General features: G+C 41.0%; 1 protein-coding gene across 1 annotated transcript in view; it reads left to right on the forward strand.

The window, feature by feature from the left end:
- Positions 1-22,181, forward strand: part of map4l (microtubule associated protein 4 like) — a 138,115-nt gene that overhangs the window by 28,244 nt on the left and 87,690 nt on the right. The window contains exon 2 of the mRNA XM_047367602.1: positions 1,192-1,373. Within this exon, the coding sequence (XP_047223558.1) occupies positions 1,202-1,373 (172 nt within the window). The 5' untranslated portion in view covers positions 1,192-1,201. The remainder of the gene's footprint in view (positions 1-1,191; positions 1,374-22,181) is intronic.

Here is a 22,181-nt window from a genome sequence, read left to right on the forward strand (position 1 = left end):
TCTTCAGGTTGGAGTGGAGTTCCTGCCTCAAGTGGAGGAATTTAGTAGCTTGGGGTCTTTTTCACGAGTGAGGGAAGAATGGAGGGGGAGATCGACAGACGGATCGGTGCGGCTGCAGCAGTAATGGGGACGCTGTGCTGGTCTGTTGTGGTGCTCTCGATTTACCGGTCGGTCTACGTTCCTACCCTCACCTATGGCCATGAACTTTGGGTCATGAGCAAAAGAACGAGAAACAAGCGGCTGAAATGAGCTGCTTCCATAGAATGGCCGGGCACTCCTTTAGAGATAAGGTGAGGAGCTCGGCTATCCGGGAGGGGCTCGGAGTAGAGCCGCTGCTCCTCCACGTCGAGAGGAGCCAGTTGAGGTGGCTCGGGCATCTATACCAGATGCCTCCTGGACACCTTCCTCGGGAGGTGTTCCAGGTGGGTCCCACTGAGGAAAGGCCCGGGGGATCCCCCAGGACCATCTGGAAGGTATATGTCTCTCAGCTGGCCTGGGAGCGCCTTGGGCTTCTCCCGGAGGAGCTGGAGGAGGTGTCTGGAGAGAGGGAAGTCTGGGTGTCTCTACTGAGTCTGCTGCCCCCGCGACCCAGTCCCAGATGAAGCGGAAGACGACGAGTACGTGTACGAGTATTTAGTGAGTCTTAGCATAACATGTTACTCATGGACCAACTTGGCCTGAAAGACCACTCAGTGAGAAAGAAGCCATTGCTCCAAAAGCAACCTAAAACAATGCCTGATTACAGTTTCTAAATACACCCAAGGACAAAGTCCTTAATTTTGTTGACATGTTGTGTGGACTGATGAAAATAAAATTGAAGAGGAAAGGGGGATGCTTGAAAATCTGAAAACGCTAACCCAGCTGTGAAGTACAAGGGTGTAAAGTACCGTACATTGAAAGCATTAGGCAGGAAGTTGTGTAGCTGTGTAAATATCTGGATTTCAACTGTAAATAAATACTATGATGGAAATGGTATTTTTGTTTTTCCTTACAGGAGTCATTTTTATTTATTTTTATTTGGCTATTTTTATTAAGAAAAACTAAATATGCCTGAGCACTGTGTGAACTGAGCTCATGTAAATAAAGGGGAAAATTGTTTAGGTTGGAGTGAAATAGTAGAAGGGAGGAGACATAAAAGCAGCACACAGTTAAATAAAGGTAATAATTTCCAAATTTCTCTTTTCTCTCCAGCTTTAGGAGTATGGACCTGAGTCTGCGAGATGCTCTGGGCGGAGGTGGGGCCCCAGCTGAGGCCTTGTTGAAGAGAGATTTTGTGGCTTCACTGGAAAAGGAGAGCTACGATGACAAGGTGGGAGAGACAGTTTCTAAGACCGACTATAGACCCTTGGTGGATGGAAAAGACACCAAGAGCGGTAAGCTTCCTTAAGCATGCATGAAGAGATGTGAGAATTAACAATAATCCTGTGACCTGTGTGAAATGTCAATTTAAATGAATGAGCTGAGATTGAGGCTGGTAGGCTTTTAGGATAGAAATTTGTGTAGTTTTTGTTTTGCATCACTTCTTATGTGTGTGAGGAATTTAATCTGATTTAGTCCCAGTATGAAACCAGTTCTATTATGTCCTCAATGATTTGTTAGAGAACATCAGTGAATAAACAGCATCATGAAGACCAAGGGACATGATAGATGTGGTGGGAAAAGTTATGGAAGTAGAGGTAAGCATCTAAACAAAATCCCAAACTTTGAACATCTCACAGAGCACTGTTCAATCGGGCATTTGTAAAGGGAAAGACTATGGCACAACTGCCACACATTCCAAGAAATGACCGCTTACTTAAATTTACAGGACCAAGGATAGCATTAATCGGAGAAGCATTCAAACGGTTCATGGTAACTCTGGAGGAGGTTCAGGAAGATGGGAGAATTTTCAGGTGGGAGACATGAAAACTATTAGTTGTGCACTCCACAAAGAAAGTGCTCTGGTCAGATGCGACCAAATTTAAATAAACAAACACTGCACATCACCCTGAACACACCACCTCATAGGTGAAACGTGGTGGTGGCAGAATCATACTGGAAAGTCAGTCAGAGTTGAGAGAGATAATGAAAAAAGCTAAATACAACAAATGGGTAGATGGGAGAGCCTGTAAAAAATTGAGATTAGGGCAATGTTTTATTGGTAAAAAACATTTTGAAAACCATGTATTCCCCCACTTCACAATTATGTTTTACTTTTTGTTTGTCTTATCACATAAAATTCCAAAACAACACATTGAAGTTTTTGGTTGTAATGTAATAAAAAGGGAAAAGGTTTGAGGCTTATGTTTAAAATCATGTCTCATTAAAAATCTTATATTTTCCTTTATTATCATGGGTGACTCAAATCTCCTGTTCTGTCTCAAGCTAAACCGATTTAGTGAAGTGAAACTGAATATATCAAGTTGGGTGAAAGTTGTGGGGAGATTTGTTGGCACTGTGGAGATGCAGAATACGGAGCCCGTAAAGGGAGTTTGAAGGAAAAGCAAAAAAAAACTTTCTTGTGCACTCCAGATACTTTTAGGTGTGCCTTGTGGCAAAATAGGCTGCAGGACAAGATTAATTTCAAGTTTTCTTATACAATATAATGGTGACGTCTGCAAGCAATGCAGCAATGTCATTGTATTACGGCCCAAACTTGAAATATAGCACAATTAGGTCACGTATATACATAGTAACCAGAAATACTCTGTGAGTTACACAATAAATTGGAGAAACTTCTGGTGTGCTCAAGAAAGTTTTTGTTTTTATTTTTTCCTTCAGTGTCCCTTTAGGGGCTCCATAGTAGAAAACTCTGTGTCAGCATGAACAGTGAAAAAGGTCCAACACAATAGGAGAGAGTTGAGCTTGGATGTTAAGCCTGAAGTAATACTGCAGTAAAGTGCAGGGTCAAGAGAAGGAGAAGTACTTTAATAGCAAAAACAGTAAAGCCATTTTGCTACAGATGAGGATTATCGCAGCTCTTACAGATGGAGTTGTTTAACATCAAGAGGAAGATGGTCATGTTCTAACATGGCATCACTGTTTGTAATCTGATGACTTCACGTGGAGGTTTTACTCTCTATTGTAGTTTCTATGAGAAGTACTAATGCATACAGATAAGCCATAACATTATGACCACTTCTCAGGTATTAGGTAATTCCTGCTTTTTATTAATTGGGACATGGATTCCACTATACCTCTCAACATATGTTGTAGTTTCAGGCACTTTAATATCAATGGCATACTTTAAATCAATTTGTTTGGTTTGGGAGCTTCCATTTATCAAAATCAAAGATGCCTAATTGAATTGAGATGTGAAATCTGCTTCAAACTTGCTTCATTGTTTAGGTTTCCATTAGGTAGCTTGTCTGTTCTTGAGAGACTGCAGGTAAATGATGAACATAATCTGTGAGTTTAAGCAGTATTGGGGTCTGTCCTGCTGTCCCTCTGCCTACATGTTCTTTTCCTGAATTTCTCCATCATTCTTTAGCAGTCCAAAATATGCATTTGTAGGTTCATTTGGCACTGTAAATTGAATCAGTATTTAGTGAGGCATCACTTCTTGTGACATCACTTGCATCACGTCTTGTGTGTGTGAGGAATTTAATCTGATTTAGTCCCAGTATAAAACCAGTTCTACAATGAACTCATCCAACCTCAAGAGACAGGTCTCTGACTATCTTTTTGGCCTACGGCCCGAGCAGTAGTGTTGCCTTCTCTCGGCCTTCTTGGCGTCCCTGTCGGGGTGCTGTATAGTGCCCCTCGTGGGGACTCCGTTATTCTGCTGGGGGACTTCAGTGCCCACGTGGGAAATGACAGTGACACATCAAGAGGAGTGATTGGGAGGAATGGCCTCTGTGATCTGAATACGAGTGGTGTTTCATTATTGGACTTCTGTGCTAGTCACGGATTGTCCATAACAAACACCATGTTCAAGCATAAGGGTGTTCATCAGTGCACTTGGCACCAGGACACCCTAGGCAGGAGGTCGATAATCGACTTTGTTATCGTGTCTTCAGACCTTCGGCCGCATGTTTTGGACACTCAGGTGAAGAGAGGGGCTGAGCTGTTCACTGATCACCACCTGGTGGAGAGTTGGATCTGTTGGAAGAGGAGAAAGCCGGAGAGACTTGGCAGGCCCAAGCGAATGGTGAGGATCTGCTGGGAATGTCTGGCAGAGCCATTGGCCATAGATGTATTCAACTCCCACCTCCAGGAGAGCTTTGACCAGATTCCGCGGAGAACATGGTCCGAGTGGACCATGTTCTCCGCGCTTATTGTCGAAGCTGCCGCCTGTCGCTGTGGCCTAAGGTCTGCGGTGCCTGTCGCGAAGGCAATTCCCGAACCCGGTGGTGGAAACTGGCAGTAAGGGATGCTGTGAAGCTGAAGAAGGAGTCCTTTCAGCTGTGGTTGGCTTGTGGGACTTCTGAGGTGGCTGACGGGTACCATGAGGCCAAGCATGCCACGGCCCAGCCTATGGCAGAGGCAAAAACTCAGGCCTGGGAGGAGTTCGGTAAGGCCATAGAGAAGGACTACCGGTTGGCCTCAGAGTGATTCGGGCAAAATGTCTGGTGCCTCAGGAGGGGGAAGCAGCCCTTTACCAACACTGTTTATAGTGGGAGTGAGGACCTGCTGACCTCGACTGGGGACATTTACAAGCGGTGGAAGGAGTACTTCGAGGGTCTCCTCAATCCTGCCGTCACGCATTCCCTGGTGGAAGCAGAGGCTGGGGACTCGGGGTTGTAAATCACCCAGGCTGAAGTCACCGAGGTGGTTAAAAAGCTCCAAGGTGGCAGGGCTTCAGTGGTGGATGAGATGTGGGGCTGTCATGGTTGACATGCCTCTTCAACATTACGTGGCAGTCGGGACAGTGCCTCTGGACTGGCAGACCGGGGTGGTGGTCCCCCTTCATAAGAAGGGTGACCGGAGGGTGTGTTCCAACTACAGGGGGATCACACTCCTCAGCCTCCCTGGTAAGGTCTATGCCAGGGTATTGGAGAGGAGAGTCAGGCTGATAGTCGAATCTCGGCTTCAGAAGGAGCAGTGTGGTTTTCGTCCTGGCCGTGGAACACTGGACCATCTCTACACCCTCTACAGGGTACTCGAGGGTTTATGGGAGTTTGCCCAACCTGTCTACATGTGTTTTGAGGACCAGGAGTAGGCATTCGACTGTGTCCCTTGTGGTGCCCTGTGGAGGGTGCTCCAGGAGTACAGCACTAAGTCGGACCGGTTCCTGGTGCATGTTGGACTCCAGCAGGGCTGCCCTTTGTCACTGGTCCTGTTCATAACTTTTATGGACAGGATTTATAGGCGCAGCCAAGGGCCGGAGGGGGTCTGATTTGGGGACCAGAGGATTTTGTCTCTTCTTTTTGCAGATGAAGTGGTCCTGCTGGCCCCCTCTAGCCAAGACCTACAGCATGCACTGGGGCGGTTCGCAGCTGAGTGTGAAACGGCTGGGATGAAAATCAGCTCCTCCAAGTCCAAGGCCATGGTTCTCGACCGGAAAAGGGTGGCTTGTCCTCTTCAGGTTGAAGTGGAGTTCCTGCCTCAAGTGGAGGAATTTAGTAGCTTGGGGTCTTTTTCACGAGTGAGGGAAGAATGGAGGGGGAGATTGACAGACGGATCGGAGCGGCTGCAGCAGTAATGGGGACGCTGTGCTGGTCTGTTGTGGTGCTCTCGATTTACCGGTCGGTCTACGTTCCTACCCTCACCTATGGCCATGAATTTTGGGTCATGAGCAAAAGAACGAGAAACAATCGGCTGAAATGAGCTGCTTCCGTAGAATGGCCGGGCACTCCCTTAGATATAGGGTGAGGAGCTCGGCCATCCGGGAGGGGCTCGGAGTAGAGCCGCTGACTCTCCACGTCGAGAGGAGCCAGTTGAGGTGGCTCGGGCATCTATACCAGCTCGGGAGGTGTTCCAGGTGGGTCCCACTGAGGAAAGGCCCAGGGGATCCCCCAGGACCATCTGGAGGGTATATGTCTCTCAGCTGGCCTGGGAGCGCCTTGGGCTTCTCCCGGAGGAGCTGGAGGAGGTGTCTGGAGAGAGGGAAGTCTGGGTGTCTCTACTGAGTCTGCTGCCCCCGCGACCCAGTCCCAGATGAAGCGGAAGACGACGAGTACGTGTACGAGTATTTAGTGAGTCTTAGCATAACATGTTTATGTTTGTGCTGTAGACTGTTACTTGTCTTGTATATACTCCAATTTACAGATGTTTTTTCCCAACTTGAGAAAAAGCTCAGTTCTTAACACTCCTAATCAGGATGAAGTTGGTTTAGGCAACAAATCAAAATAATAAAATAGGTTTTTGATTTTAGGATTACACTTAAAAATAAAAAAACAATATTTTCATCTAATAATTTTCACTTATTTTGTTTACAGTGCTTACACCGAAATAAAATAATGAACATTTGCTAACCTTTGTTGAAATGTGGTTTGAATAAATTAAATGAAGTGTGAACATTCACTTTCAACATCTAGGTAAAGTGAGAAAACAAACTCACCAAAGCCAGTCTCAGGGATTTAAACCAATATCGCTACAATGTTTTACAATTTGTACCTTCTGAGAAACTCCACCAGGATCGTGAAAAACCCTTCTGCCTTTTACATTAAAAAAACAAATTAGTATTTTTTTTGCAAATACACCCATCACTTATGTTGACATGGTGCTTTTAAAAAAAAAAAAAACTATAGCTGACAGGTTGCGTGCAGCTGACTGCAGACTATAAAAACTACTGAAGTGTACCTTTTAGATTTTTGAACCAACAGACTTATATGTGCGTTTGGCAGATTTATGTCTTTTAATGTTTGTTATTTCTTTTATTTTTAGCCTATATATATTTTTTACTATGTATATCTATTAGCTGTGTTTTGTTTGAGGGTTTGAGAGAAAGGCAATTTCAGTTCTCTGCATGTATACACGTGTGGCTGAACTGACAATACTGACAAGTATTTTTGACTTTTGACTTTTAAGCCTTATTGTTATTCAACTTTTACATTAGACTTGTTTTTTGTGTGGATGCTATGTGCATTGTAGTCACTTTTTCTACTGGATACCTTTAAAATTTAGATTTAGAAACTTTAGTACACTGAGATTTATCTTGCTGTCAAAGTCACCTGAAACTGTGTTTGAGCTGGAAGGAAATTCAGGTGCTGCACTCCTGTTTTGTGCCAGCACCCTGTAAGTAAAGTTTTGGCTGTCTGGGTTTATTTTTATCATGCTGGGATGGAGCCGCCTTTGCTGAGGCATAATGACACATTGCTGCTGTAAATGCGTGTGTTTGTGTTGCTTTTACTGTACAAACATGTAATACAGGTAAAGAAGGGCCTTACTAAGGTGACAGGTCGTGTTCTGGTGTGCATGTTTTATGACACACTGCAGTAACATGTGACTGCAGCACATTGGAGCATCAGTACCAGCAGTAGTTCTAGTGAGGTCATCTCACATATGCAAACCCACACACACCTCTGCTGTCACTGTAATTAGAGAGTGTGTTTGTGTGTATGTGTGTGTGTTTGCTGAGTTCAGCAGATATATAGAAGTAAAGATGATGTAAGTGAAGCTTTTTAGCACTATAGCAGACAGGGTTGCTGACTGCTTGGCAGATGTGACATTTAAACTAGTGGGACAAGGAGTTACTTTTTATCTGTAAGTCCACATGGCTTTAGGTGTCATTTGGAATTTAGCTGGAATTTTGGCCCATTCCTCAAGACAGAACTGGTGTAACTGATTTAGGTTTGTAGACCACCTTGTTCTCGCTGGTTACACATTTTCTAAAAGACCGAGATCAGAACTTTGTGATGGTCACTCCTGATCACTGACTTTTCTGTCTTTAAGCTATTATGCAACTAAGTTGGTGGTATGCTTCGGGTCCTTGCCCATTTCAAAGACCCATTTGTGCCCTCGTTTAACTTCCTGCACGAGAGGATGCTTCAGTAATTCCACATAATTATCTTTCTTTGTATTGTTATTAGTTTTTTAAGTACACCAGTTCTTTTTGCAGACACCCACACAACATGATACTGCCACCACAGTGCTTCAATTATCGAATGGTGTTCTATTGCTTCCGAGCTTCCCTTTTTTTCCTCCTATTGTGATAATGGTCTTTATGACCAAATTACTTCAATTGTATTGTCATCATACCACAGAACATGTCTCCAAAATATTCATCTTTGTCTCTGAATATTATCAAACGGTAATCTGGCTTTTTATGTTGCTTCTGGGGCAATGGCTTCTTCCTCCCTGAGTGGCCTCTCGGTTTTTGTCAGTACAGGATGCGTTTTAGTGTGGATAATGAAACTCTTATCAGCTTCAGCCAGCATCTCCAGAAGGTCATCTGCGTTTGTTCTATTTTTTTTTTTTTTTATATACACCAAAACACTTTCATCTCTGAGACAAAGAACCTGTCTCCTTCCAGGACAGTATGATGGCTGGACATTTCCATGGTGTTTATTCTTGCATGTAGTCGTTTGAACAGATGCCCCATCACTCATTTGGAAATTTTACCCAAGGATGAACCAAACTTTCTCTTCCTGATGTCTTGGCTGATTTCTTTTGACTTTGTCCTTGATGTCATATCAGGAATCATTGTGTTTGAGTAGTTGCCTAGCATTACAGCTGCGCCTCCATTAAATCAAGTTTTGTGAATTAACCTCATCAGGAACTTACAAAGCAGTGACATCATCTGGGCTACTGGGCAGATAGTTTGAAGGCATAGTAATCTGAGTCTGATTAAACTTGAGAATTTAAAGAATGTTAAAAACATATATGTATAAAAAATGATCTCTCAAATTATTTTGGCTTTAGCAAATAATAATGCTTGGCAATGCTCACAGACCTAAACTGGGAAAAGTTTACTCCGATTTGATTCAGGGGAGTTAAAGAAAGTAGGATGTCTGTCTTTTTATATTGTCTATGTATGTACTTGGTTACAACTATAGATAGTCCTTGCAAGACAGGCTTCACTTTGACAAGAACTAACATGCAGTATTATGTGAGATCTTGTGCCAACTTCTCAAATATGCTAGAACTACTAATGACACAGTATTTTGCTCATCTAAATGTTTGACTTCTGACATGTTCAAGATCTTTTTGTTAAAAAATTATTCTCTTCGGTACTTGGGAAAATACAAGAAAACTAATATTTTTAAGTTTTTTTTAGGCTATAAAAATGTATCTTAAAATACGAGGAGTCGTGTCTAAAACTGTTCTGTGTAAGCTTTTTTATAAACAATGCAAAGTACCAATCAAATGCAATGCAGAGAAGAAGCCCCTTATTTTTTATGTGCTGTTTTAGAAACACAGATGCACAATGCAAGAAGCCACTGATATACTAATTAGTTGTAAAAACCAAACTCATTTGTTATTGTGCTAAAGAAGAAACATAATAAATTGTCACATTGTCACACTGACACATTCTCTATTGTAATTCATTCACATTTCTCAGTGGAAACATGACTTGACACTCTTTAGCATTAAAGAGAGAATGGTGAACATTTTTAAATATTATTTGTGTATCTTTTATAGTTTGCTTGATAAATGCCACCATCCAAAACTTGTTCAAGAAAGTTTGTTCCTCAGTTCTTCAAGTGTTGCTGTAGTCTTCACCTCACCAGATCTTTGTCCCTCTCCACGTACTACCAAACCACACTGAGATGGACGAAGACAGGACAGACTGAATGATAGCAGTGTTGAAGATGACCAGCAGCTTCTGTGGAAGGTTGTACTTCTTGCATTGCCTCAAGGAGAACAGTATCTGCTGTACTCAGTGGAAGTTAACCTCTTTTTTCATGCTCCAGTCTGCAATTGTGATTGTGATAAGAAAACAAGCAATAGTAGTGCCATGGAATCAAAAAACAAGTCTTGATAGCTCAAAAGAGAAGCTGTGCTCTCTGAGGTCACAGTAACTGGATTGGCTTCCTTAGTTCAAAGGCCATGGGATTGCACAGCGATTACACAGCATCTGGAATGAGCTGTTATAGTGTTAGATAAAGCAATAATTCATCTCAAGATCCAGGTTTTTCTGTCCTAGCTTTCTGTTTTTTTGTTATGTCCTCATTTTCTCATATTAGAAAAGATGATCTCTCTTTCTCTATCCTCTTCAACAGTAACAACCCAAAATCTGGCTTTTTAACCATATGTAGGCCCATGTTAGTGAAAGTGAGTCCCGTATTTACCATCTGGTTAAAAAAGGATGGATTGAACATACCGTTTATTATTGGAGTTGAATTCAATAAACCTGATTGTATTGCCAGCTGAGGACAACATTTTAAAAATATTGTAGGTTTTTACTTTGGATGCTAACATTATTGTCTTTTGCACTCAAGATTGTTCCACAAAATCTACCAAAATGAAAATTATTAAGACGCCCTGATGCTGTTAGTCATTTTAGATTGTTTGCCTACAGTTATTTTCTGTAGTTTAAAAAAAGTCTCTGACAAGTCTCCTGAGGAATCCTAGTCCATTCTTCTTTTGCAAATCGTTCATCGTTCAGATCTCTGATTTCATCGGCTTCTAGCCGGGACTTTCATCTTCAGTTCAACCCACAAAATTTCTGTGGAATTTAAGTCAGGACTTTGTGGAAGTCGGTCACTTTCACTTTGGTCTTCTGGAGATACGTCTTCACCAGTAAAAGAAAACTACTCTACAATAGAGTGGAAGGGAGTAAAGAGTTTCTTACTACGACCCCTTGTGTCAGCTGCAAAGAAAAGAGAGATAAAGTCAGTTTAGAAGATATTGCTGCATTACTGCCTTGTTGTTGTATTTTGAGTCATTCATCCTTCAGATGTTTGATTTAGACTTCTTGGGATCATGCCATTTCTGAGAAATTGAACAAACCAAGAAATTTCATGCTTGTAAAATAGGAAACGTAAGTGGTCATCAGGTATGCACATTCATTCTAGAATTGCTCCGCTCAAGGTGGCAGCAGGTTGGAGTAGCTGTGTTACTTTTGTCACTTTTCTGTTGCTTTTCATTCCTGTTAGTTCTTTTTAAGAACTCAAATTCCTCTTGTGGGTAAAAAAATATTTTTTGCACAATCACCCTCTCCGGTATTGGATGCTGTGCAGCTGGAAGGATTTTTGCTCCTAATTTTGTTTTTCTTTTGGACATTTGTTATGATGCATCACCATAGGAACAAGGTGTTTTTTTTTACAATCAAGAACAGCTGATAAATATCTCAAAGGCTCAAGTAATACTCAACTACAACCCCAAATCCGTGATGAGTTAAAAAGAGGGCGCCGTGAATCCAGAGCAGGAGAAAAAAATAGAGAGAAGGAGGAAATTTAAACTCGTATCTCTTCCATCGATTATGATGGGCAATGTGACATTGCTGGGAAACAAGTTGGATAAATACCAGAGTATCGGGAATGCAATATTATGTGTTTCACTGAGACATGGCAACAGGAACATATCCCCGACTCCAGCGTCTCTATGCCAGGCTTTCTGACTATGCAAGCAGACAGAAATTAAAGAGGAGCAGCAAACACAAAGGAGATGGGCTGGCAGTACTTGTGAACAACAGATGGTGTAATCCAGAACGTTAGTTACTGTGAAGTGTCGTCTCTGCAGTCCAGACATTGAACAGTTAAATTTTGTCCATATTATTTACCCAGAGAGTTCACCAGTGTTATTTGGCAAAAGTTTAAGTTTCACCTTTAGCTCATGATGTCATAAGCCAAGTTGTTGCTAAGCTACAGACACAACACCCCAGTGCATTTGTGGCAATATCTGGTGATTTTAACCACGCTTCACTCTCTGCTACACTTCCAATGTTTCAACAGTTTGTCAGCTGCTCTACCAGAAAAAACAACACAGTAGCTTTGTTTTATGCAAATATCAAGGCCTCATACATCTCTAGGCAATCAGATCCCAATCTTGTTTTTCTATGCTTGAATATAAGCCCCTTGTTCAGAGACAATAAAGAGTAATAAAGAGGACTGTGAGAAAATGGTCACAGGAAGCTGAAGAAGCCCTGCAAGGTTGTTTGAGGCTACAGACTGGGATGCACTATGCCAGCCACATGAAGAGGACATCAATGCCATGACTGAGTGTGTAACTGACTATATAAACATCTGTGTGGATTACACCATCCCCACCAGAACGGTCAGATGCTTCCCCAATAACAAACCGTGGATCACCAGTGACCTAAAAGACCTGCATAACAAGAAAAAAGAGCCTTCAGAGCCAGACAGGGAATTATTGAGGAGTATACAGAAGAAACTTAAAGTCAAGATAAGAGACAGCAAGGAGGTTTACAAGAAGAAGCTGGAGAGCAAGCTTCAGCAAAACAATATCAGATATGTGTGGATAGGGATGAAGAAGATCACAGGCTTCAAGCAGAAGGTAGATCAGACCGTTGGATGTCTGCACAGAGCCTATGAACTAAACCCATTCTTCAATAGGTTCAGTTCAGAAACAAGCTCAGCATCCTCAGCTCCTGCCCACAGCCAAACAGACATCTCACCCTCCTTTGACCTACAGGTTTTCAGACACACCTCAAATGTTTTATCTTCCACCTCAGCCATGGCCCTTCTGCTTCTACATGTTTGCTTTTAACCAAATCAGAAGATGCTGATGCTCCCTTTGCCTCCCCCTTCCACCTGTGTGTCTCTAGAAGTCCGGTGAAGATGCAACTGGAAAGCCTGAATCAGAATAAGGCTGCAGGTCCAGATGGTGTCAGCCCTAGAGTCCTGAAGGCCTGTGCAGAGCAGCTCTGTGGGATTCTGCAGCACCTCTTCAACCTTAGCCTGGCCCAGAAGAAGGTTTCAGTGTTGTGTAAAGCCTCCTGTCTTGTTCCAGTACCAAAGAAAACTCTTCCATCAGTCCTCAATGACTATAGTCCTGTTGCCCTGACATCCCACATCATGAAGGTCCTAGAGAGACTCCTGTTGGCCCACCTGAGTAAGCAAACAATAAATTATCAGGGCCTCCTTCAATTTGCCTTTCACTGTGGCGTTGGAGTTGAAGGTGCCATCACACACCTAACTGAATTTCAGAGGAAGCCCATAAGGTGTAAGAAGTTATTTAAAAAATAAATGTATTTTGTACAGTGGCATTTTTGCAGTTCATTCAGGCTACTGATTTTAAACAGGAACTGAGACTTCTGAAGATAAAAGGAAGGCTAAACATATGACTGCAAAGTCTCAGTTTTATCCTCTTAACTTCTGTCTGTCATGAAACATGCTGGATTTGGAAATGATGGCAATCTTCTGGAAATCTCACAGTATTGTCTACGTTATGCTGGGAAATAAGCACAAAGAATGCTGGTTACGAGTCCTAATGCTACCCATGCTAACCACTAATATAAAATGCTAGAGTTTAGAGTTTAAAATGCCACCTTAGTAATTATGCTGTTTGTGTTTTACAGTTTGGGTAAAACACTGTAAAACCTCTTCTGTCACTGTAAATAATTAATGATGATAGGAAGAAGGCTGGAAAATATATTTTAAATATTGTCAAATAGTTTTAAATCATCAAAAATCAGCATCAAACATAACCAGAGATAGGAAATTGACTACTTTGAAGTTTTATATCATGCATCATGTTAACTGTGTACCATCATTGTTCTGCTGCAGTTAAAAAGAACACCAATTTTGAATGGTGTGATATGATTTCTTGTAGCAAGGTAGAATCATAAATAGTTGTATATTCACTCAGTTCAGCATCATGTAATTTCTGTAGCTCTTTAAAACATCTTGCTGCTGTCCCGCATTGGCCCCTCTGATTTTGACAGATATTGTAAACTATTCTCCTGCTTCTCCTCTTTAACTTCAGTCTTTCTAGTTTTTGTCTCCTTTCAATCAGCCACGCTTCTGTCTTTATTCTCACACTCCATACCTCACAGAGATAGATCTCATAGACGATATTTGTATTTGTTATCTTCACTAAAATAGAGGCATAGATAGGGGCAGTAATAGCCGGGGGACAGTGTGATAGCATAGTGGCAAATAAATCCCATTTTTTTCTTGCTCTGCTCTCGGTGGAGGATGCACGCGTTTTCTCTCCCTCCCTCTTGCCTGCTTCTGCATCTGCTTTTCTCTGTGGTTTTCTCAGAGCCTCACTTTACATATCTTCCAAACTTGCAACTTATGGATTTGGTCAGCTGGTCTCAATGCAATTGATCAAATTTCTTCCACGGGAAGACAGGGTAAAGGAGAACCCTCTTGCCCAGCCGGTACATTCTTCTCTGGATACACAATGGATTCCTGGCAACAGTGGAAGATTGTGTGTTTGACTACAATGTCGGTTGAGGACGCAGAAGACTTTTATATATTTGGATTTTTGATAACAGGATTTCTGCTGTTTGGAGCGGGTGGTTACCTAACTTATCGAGTGAGTAGCAAAACGTGGGCAGCTGTTCAAAGCACCCCAAAGCTGCCTGCGATGCTGGATGGAATCTGCAGAGCAATTAATGCTCAGACTGAATTGTTAAGAGAGCTAAGCCGCAAGCTGGATACTGTTCTTGAACAGAATTGTAGCCTGGAAGTGGCTTTTGGACTCAGAGGTGAAAGGATTTAATCATGGAGAAGGTTGTTCACTCCAGAACTGCGGGAAAGTCTCCGAAATTTGGATATTTGGATTCGCAATTGAGAGATAACATAAAAACTCTTAAAGTGGTTGGAAATCCACACAACTGCTTGAACCAGAACACTTATTGTTTTTCTAAATCTGGTGCCCCAACGTGGCCTTGGCAACTTATGCTAAGTGGCTATCGACAAAATATCTCCTGGATGTAAACATGGCGCTCTTTCCCAGCACCCCCGAACAGCTGTGACCCAGATAAGAGTTTGCGGCCGATTGAGAAAACTTTAACCTCTGGCGCTCAATCTGTGTTGACAGTCTAATTCTTGCACACACACTTACAGTTATATATTTGTACCCCCAGGATTCCACCGCACTCTTGCAATATCTTTTCTTCTTTTGTGTTGCTTAGCCCTGCAGCTAATTGCGTGATTTCATTACTTTTTCATAGATTTTTAGTTTTATCAGAAGGATTACCAGCGAAAACCAAACATTATTAGTAATAGAAAATTTGGACTATAGCTGGTCTTACACCAATGACCCAGCTTTCTTAGTTAGACAACAATGGACTGTTATTACTTAGTTCAACTTCAGTACCAGTAAAAGTAATATATTATTAGCACCTGAAAATGTGGATTAAAGCTGTTTTGTACCAGTGACTCAGCTTCCCTAGTTAGAATTTAGTGGAATGATGAGACTATCAATATTATCATCTCCTTTTAGCATAAGATGCTTTATTATTAAGAGTGGCTTGGAACCAATTTCTACCAGTAAACCTGGAAGGCTTATTAATTATTATTACTCCCAATGATTATTAATGTCATTTGATTTGTTTTTCTGTGTTTGATTTTCTGTATCATTGTAATGTTTTTCCTCATGTACAACGCTTTGAGTGCCTTGTTGCTGAAAAGCGCTATATAAATAAACTTGACTTGACTTAATAGCTTTTACTCTAGGTTTTCAAGCTAAAATGTCAACACTTCCAAACCTTATTTTATTAGGACCAGCCCAACCATTTTAATGGCTCAGTTGTATGTTATATTGATCAGACAGCCTTCCTTTCTACAGTATGTTAAACTAAACACAAAGAATATGAAAAGTTGATTGTTTACATTTGGTTGAAATTAGTCTTAACCAAAAACTGTTAATTATACTGTCAGTTTAATAATTTAATGTTTTCCTTTCCTAGTTAAGAACAAGGAAAACTTGTAATAATCCGTTTAATATTCTCTTAAGCATGTCAAGAGTAAATTATTCATCATGGCATTGTTGGAAAATCAGTTCTTACCCATGATGTGTGTATGTTAATACAGTGTCAGCCCTTCTCTCATCCTCTGGAAGCTGCAGTCAATGAACCAAGGAACATATAAGTTCAGTCCCTCAGGTGGAAAAAGCATCAATGCAAATGTAGCACTTTTGATAACATTTGGGTATTTTGCTTTGATCTCTTGAAAACATTAATGTGGGCATATTGTTAGCCAACAAGACATGTCAGAAATTGTAAGATCCTGTGTGATAAATGCTGGATTCAAAACATCTATTTCCAGGACCCTGGCTGATCTGGTATGAACAGCAGAACCAAACTGATTTTTTAAGTGTTTAATTTCGATGAGGTCAAGATTGGAGGCAGGCATGTCATTCTATCCTCTTCACTCCCTAATTGTGGAGGTCTGATAAACCCTACGCTGTGGGCATCGGCATTATTATCTTGAAGGATAGAGTTTGTTTCCTCAAAGCGTAGAAATGGGATTACTACTGGTTAGAGAATCTCGTTTTAAAATCTCTCCTCATTGAGATTGATTCTAACAATGACAAGCCTTGTTCAATTCAATTCAAGTCAGATGAATTCAGTTTTATTTATATAGTGCCAATTCACAACACATGTCGTGTCAAGGCACTTCACAAAGTCAATTCAATCTAATCAAACAGATTTCAAGTCAGGTACATGCATTCCAATTAATTCTAACCATCGAACAGTCCTGTCAGATTCAGTTATTTATTCAAATTGATAAAAAAGTGTTTCTATCAGGGGAAGCCCAGCAGATTGCATCGAGTCAGTGACTTGCAGCATTCCCTCCTCTTGGATGAGCATGTAGTGACAGTGGACAGTCACTGGCGTTGACTTAGCAGCGACAGTGGAGAGGAAAAACTGCCTTTTAACAGGAAGACCCCTCCAGTAGAACCAGGCTCAGTGTGTGCGGTCATCTGCCACGACTGACTGGGGGTTTGAGAGAACAGAGCAGACACAAAAAGAACATGTTTTATTCAGTATTAACACATCCCCACATTACCTCCACCAAAAGCTGTTTGGCATTGGCTGAGAGGATTTTGCAAGTTCTTTGTAGGCACAGCCAATTTATTTAATGCTGTTGCTCCACCCAAAAATCCATTTTCCCCACAAATGTGGCACAATTTAAAGAGTAATAAATAGGTTTTCCAAGGGTATAAGATTTAGCAATGAATCCTATGTGGTTTAAAGTCTCATTTACACAAAATATTATCAACCTAACACAACCTTACTTTGTGTTAAGTTGATATGAGTATTTTAAGGGCTCACAAGACGAGACCGTACATGATATTTGATTAATGAGAATAAGAAACATTTTTGTCAGAACTAAGACTTCCTATGTTTTGTTTTAAAGAATCTGTAATCATTGTAGCATCATCTTGTTGATGTTTGAATATTCAATATATTTAATTTCCATGCTTGATTTTAAGATGTTTCCTAATCCTGATAAAAACATAACAGGTTTGATTCTCGATTGTGTCAGGAAGGGCATCCGTAAAAAGGCTGCCAAGTCTGTGTGCAAGTTGTACTGACTTGTTGTGGATTCCCCTGAATATGGAAGCAGCCAAAAAGACTCATCCAGTTCAGGTATAATCAGTTTAATTACTTTAGATTTTAAGCTAGGGATTATCAAATGCATCCCAGACAAGTTAAAAACTGTGAACTACCTGTTATGATTCTGGCCCGTCTGCCTGCTCTGCTCTCACTCATGCAATCAACTCATCTGCTTCACCTGTCTGCTGCTACACAATCACCGTCATGCCACACACCTGTGGAGCTGCAGTTATATACAGCCATCTGACAGGCAGACGGTGCCAGATTTTCGAAAACATTTGTGAGAAGTTATCCAGCATTCCTTCCTCTCTGGTCATTTAATCCTTTGAGCGGCTGGTGTTGAAGCACCTGAATACATCACAGGCCCACTGCTGGACCCCCTGCAGTTTGCTTACCGAGCAAACAGGTTGGCAGATGATGCTGTTAACTTAGGTCTACACTTCATCCTGCAACACCTCGACCACCCAGGGACGTACGCCAGGATCCTGTTTGTAGACTTCAGCTCGGCCTTCAACACCATCATACCAGACATCCTCCACCAGAAGCTCACACAGCTCAACGTCCCAGCCTCCACCTGTCAGTGGATCAACAGCTTCCTGACGGACCGACAGCAGCAGGTGAGACTGGGGAGCATCTTCTCCCGATCCAGATCAATAAGCACTGGTCCCCCCCAGGGTTGTGTTCTATCCCCACTCCTCTTCTCTCTGTACACAAATGACTGCACCTCATCGGACTTGTCCGTGAAACTCCTGAAGTTTGCAGATGACACCACTGTCATTGGACTGATCCAGGATGGTGATGAGTCTGCATACAGACAGGAGGTGGATCGGCTGATAAACTGGTGCAGTCAGAACTACCTTGAACTCAACCCACTCAAGACTGTGGAAATGGTGGTGGACCTTCGGAGAACACCACCCCCATACACTCCCCTCACCATCCTCAACAACACTATCGGCCGTGGACCACTTCAGGTTCTTAGGAACCACCATCTCTGAGGACCTGAGATGGTCTTCACACATAGACACTGTTCAGAAGAAGGCCCAGCAGAGACTGTACTTCCTGAGGCAACTCAAGAAGTACAACCTTCCACAGGAGCTGCTGGTCATCTTCTATACTGCCATCATTCAATCTGTCCTGTCTTCATCCATCTCAGTGTGGTTTGGCTCATCCACAAAACAGGACAGGTCCAGACTGCAACGAATAATCAGGAATGCAGAGAGAATAATCAGAGCTGACCTTCTCTCCATCCAGGACTTATACAGGTCTAGTGTCAGGAAAAGAGCTGCCAAAATCTCTGCCGACCCCACACACCCTGCACATAAACTGTTCAGAGCTTTACCTCCAGCCCATCGCTACAGAGCACTGTTCACTAAAACCAGCCGCCACAGAGACAGTTTTTTCCCCCAGGCTGTTTCTCTGTTGAACATTCAATAGAGTACAAAACAACAGCACACAGATGTTGCAAATGCACCTTTTTATTATATATGTGTATATTGTACATTGTAAATATGTATATTCTGTAATGCAAAACCAAAGAGCAAAGTGTACCGAGTCAAATTCCTTGTTTGTATGTATGAACTTGGCAATAAAGCTGATTCTGATTAGGTATTTCTTGAGGTGCTTCAGATCATTCAGAAATTGTCCTTCTGTAACCATTTTCTATTTGTTCCAAAATGCTGCTAGATAAAAGACAAGGAGGTAGAGACTGAGAAGAAGTCAACAAATCAGTGAAACTCAAGAACTACTTCCTTTCTCGCTTTAAAAACCGACTCGGAGATACATACAACAGGATGTCAGTTTTAAAGTTCACAACATTATATGCAGCGCTAATAAGGTTAATCTTGCTTCACCGGATGAAATAAAAGACTAGATAGCAATTTGTGAGAAAGACTGTCGAGAAATACTGTGCCGTTTAAATATTATAAAATCTCTAGTAAACCCAATCAACACAATTAGAAGTTAATTTCCCCCGAAGGCATTATTGTCAAAGAGGCTATTATGAACTTATTTGTTGGCAACAATTTTGTACTAAATTCAACCCCTACACTACCCTTTTTTTTTAACAAGAGCTGCAAGAAGTCAGTAAGTCATTATCAAGTATCCAAACTGTGCGTCACTCCTCAAAGGTTCAAGCTCACAGTTTTTGTTTCATTCAACCCTTGTATGTTCTCTCAAAGCTGAGCTCTGTATGCCAGAGGAAGGGTCAGTTTTGCATCTTAACGATTTGGTGCAACACATAGTGCGGATGATGTGAACACCACAAAGGGAAGTCCAGCAAATTGTATTTCTTTAAACTGGACAGAGATGGCTGTCTTTGTGGGGTTTTTCTCATGCTTTCAGAATCTTTTGAAGAGGTTCCTGCTCAGTGATGCAGAAAGGACATAAAATATATTTATTCACCTTTACCTTATTTCTTGCAGGGTGGTGGGGGGCTTGTGCCTGTCTCCACTAGTCGGACATAAAATATATATTTTTTTTTAAAAAGGAAGAGTTTGACTTTAAGGTCTGCAGCTGGCTGGTATCCTTGAATGACTGTCTGGGTGCAGACAGTGCCTGCACTCGTATACCGTATGTCTGTATCTGACATGATGGGAGAGAGAAAAGAAGAATAAGTCTGGCAAAACTCCTCTGTCACACAGTAGTTGCCCCTACTCTAAAAATAATAATTTAGTTCGTTTTTTTTTTTTTTTTAAATGAGGTTTTATAATTTGAGAAATAGTCTTTTGCGTTTTTAATTTTATAACAGGTCACTTACTCTTCAGTGCTGTTCTTCTGTTGGTGCTCAAAAGAATTAGTAAAGTATAGAAAACAGCAGAAGAACAGAAGAAACGGCAAGAGAAGAAGAAACAAGCAGGAAATAGCTTTAAGTGAAGACCTTGATGGTTTCCAGTGAAAATGGACACAGAACAGAGGGAAATGGTGCAGCTGAATAGTGATTTTCTGTCTAGGGTGACTCTGCATTTTTGATGTTTCTTACATGTCTGTGTGTGCGTGCTTCGATCCATTGCACCTACACTGGTGCTGGCTTCGTGCTGAATTATTCAGGATGTATTCACCATTACACTGATGTGTGGCCAGTGCCAAAAATACATGTCCTCATTTCCAGTGATAGAAAACAGCTTTACAGCATGTGCATTTAGATATGCAAAACCAGTCATGCTATACTTGTCTCTATAAAAATAAATGCTGTTAACTTCAGTTTCCTTCAGTGAACTTCAGCCCTTCTTGCAAATTATATTCCAGCACAGAGGACTGGTCTAAATATTGTAAAACTAGCAGATATTAGTTTGACTTCTTGTAGCGAAAATGTCTCTGATGTACATGAGAAAACTCTTTCTAATGATGGTACCTCTATCATTCATTGATGCAAAAGAAATAATGACAACTGCTCTGCATGTAATGGATGCAAATCCTGTGTTTATATTAAATAAAATGAAACCTTTAAACTCTTTTTAAAACACTTCATTAAAGCATTTGCCCTTTTAGTGCTGAAACAATTCCCTAAAACAACTTAACTGAGGAAATAGCATACCTTTGCACTGATGCAGTTTGATCATAGTTAAATTCGATTTTATGCATGCATTTAATAGGAAGTCTGCAACATTTACAAGAATTATAAAAATATTCACATTCTGAAAGACCTGAACTGTTATGCAGATTGCACACAGCCAATAGATGTACATTAAAAACCAAATACTCTTTTTATGTAAATTAACAGTATGTATTTATGCACAAGTGCTCTTTTTTTATTCTGATATGGTTTAAGTTTAATAGTCTAGACTACATGTAGTTATTTTTTAATCTGATACATTTTAAAACTCAGTCGGTATCTATTGTCTAGATGAGTTAAAGGAATGCATCTTTCCACCGTGGTTTACACTTTTAAGGATTACTTATTGATTTCATAACACCCTTTTGATGTGATTCCTCCAATCTGATCTCTTTAAAGTTTTTGAAGAATGCCTTTTGAGACCTGAAATTTGCTGTTTAGATACAAAAAAATCTTTTTTTTTTGCTTCGTGAATCTAGTGCAGCAAAAAAGACAATTACATAATTTTGCACCTACATTAACTCTTAGAATGGCCTCTATTAGGTTTTCAAGCTGATTTGCTTGATCAGTTCTGCATAAACAGTAAGTATCAATCAAAATGTCTGGGATAATAACAAAGAACATGCAAAGTTGGTATTTTTATGCATAATAAGCCTAATTTGATGATCATATGATTTTGTAATGTGTATAGTTTTGTTTATTGAGGACATTTACTGTACTAATGTTTTAAATCTTGTTATTTTTTATTTACTTAACTTATCTTTCTTTTGTTAGTGACAGTGGTCATTTAGAAGTTTTTTGTTGTTGTTTGTTTCTAGTAATTAATGTCAATATTGTTTTGTTAACAGTGTTTTTTTAGCTGCTCTGTAGGAGCTAATGGAGACAGTGTAGCAAATTCTCCAGTCACCATTAAATCATATCATCCTCAATTTATTTTACTTTAGGCTCCTAGATTTAGGCTCCTAGTTAAAACAGCAGTGTTTAAATATGTGTATTTTTAGTCAATCTCTGAGCGCATGTGTGTGTATTGATCCTGTAAGTCACATCAGCTGACATCATTTGTTACCAAGGGAACCGCTGATGCTGTCTTCCTCCTCTGCGTAATCATGGCAATATCCCCTTCAGCGACGTGTTGTGTCTGCTCACCTCAATGTCAAAGGATGTACCACGTGTACACGCTCAGTCTGGAGACGGTGATGTTAGGGAAGCACCCCCCTTCTGAGGGGCAAACAGCTGACAGGGCAGAGTGGCAGAGCGACATACATTTAACTGCAGTTCTCAGTCCATCTT

Source organism: Girardinichthys multiradiatus, chromosome 6, assembly GCF_021462225.1.
Source record: "Girardinichthys multiradiatus isolate DD_20200921_A chromosome 6, DD_fGirMul_XY1, whole genome shotgun sequence".
NCBI lineage: Eukaryota > Metazoa > Chordata > Actinopteri > Cyprinodontiformes > Goodeidae > Girardinichthys > Girardinichthys multiradiatus.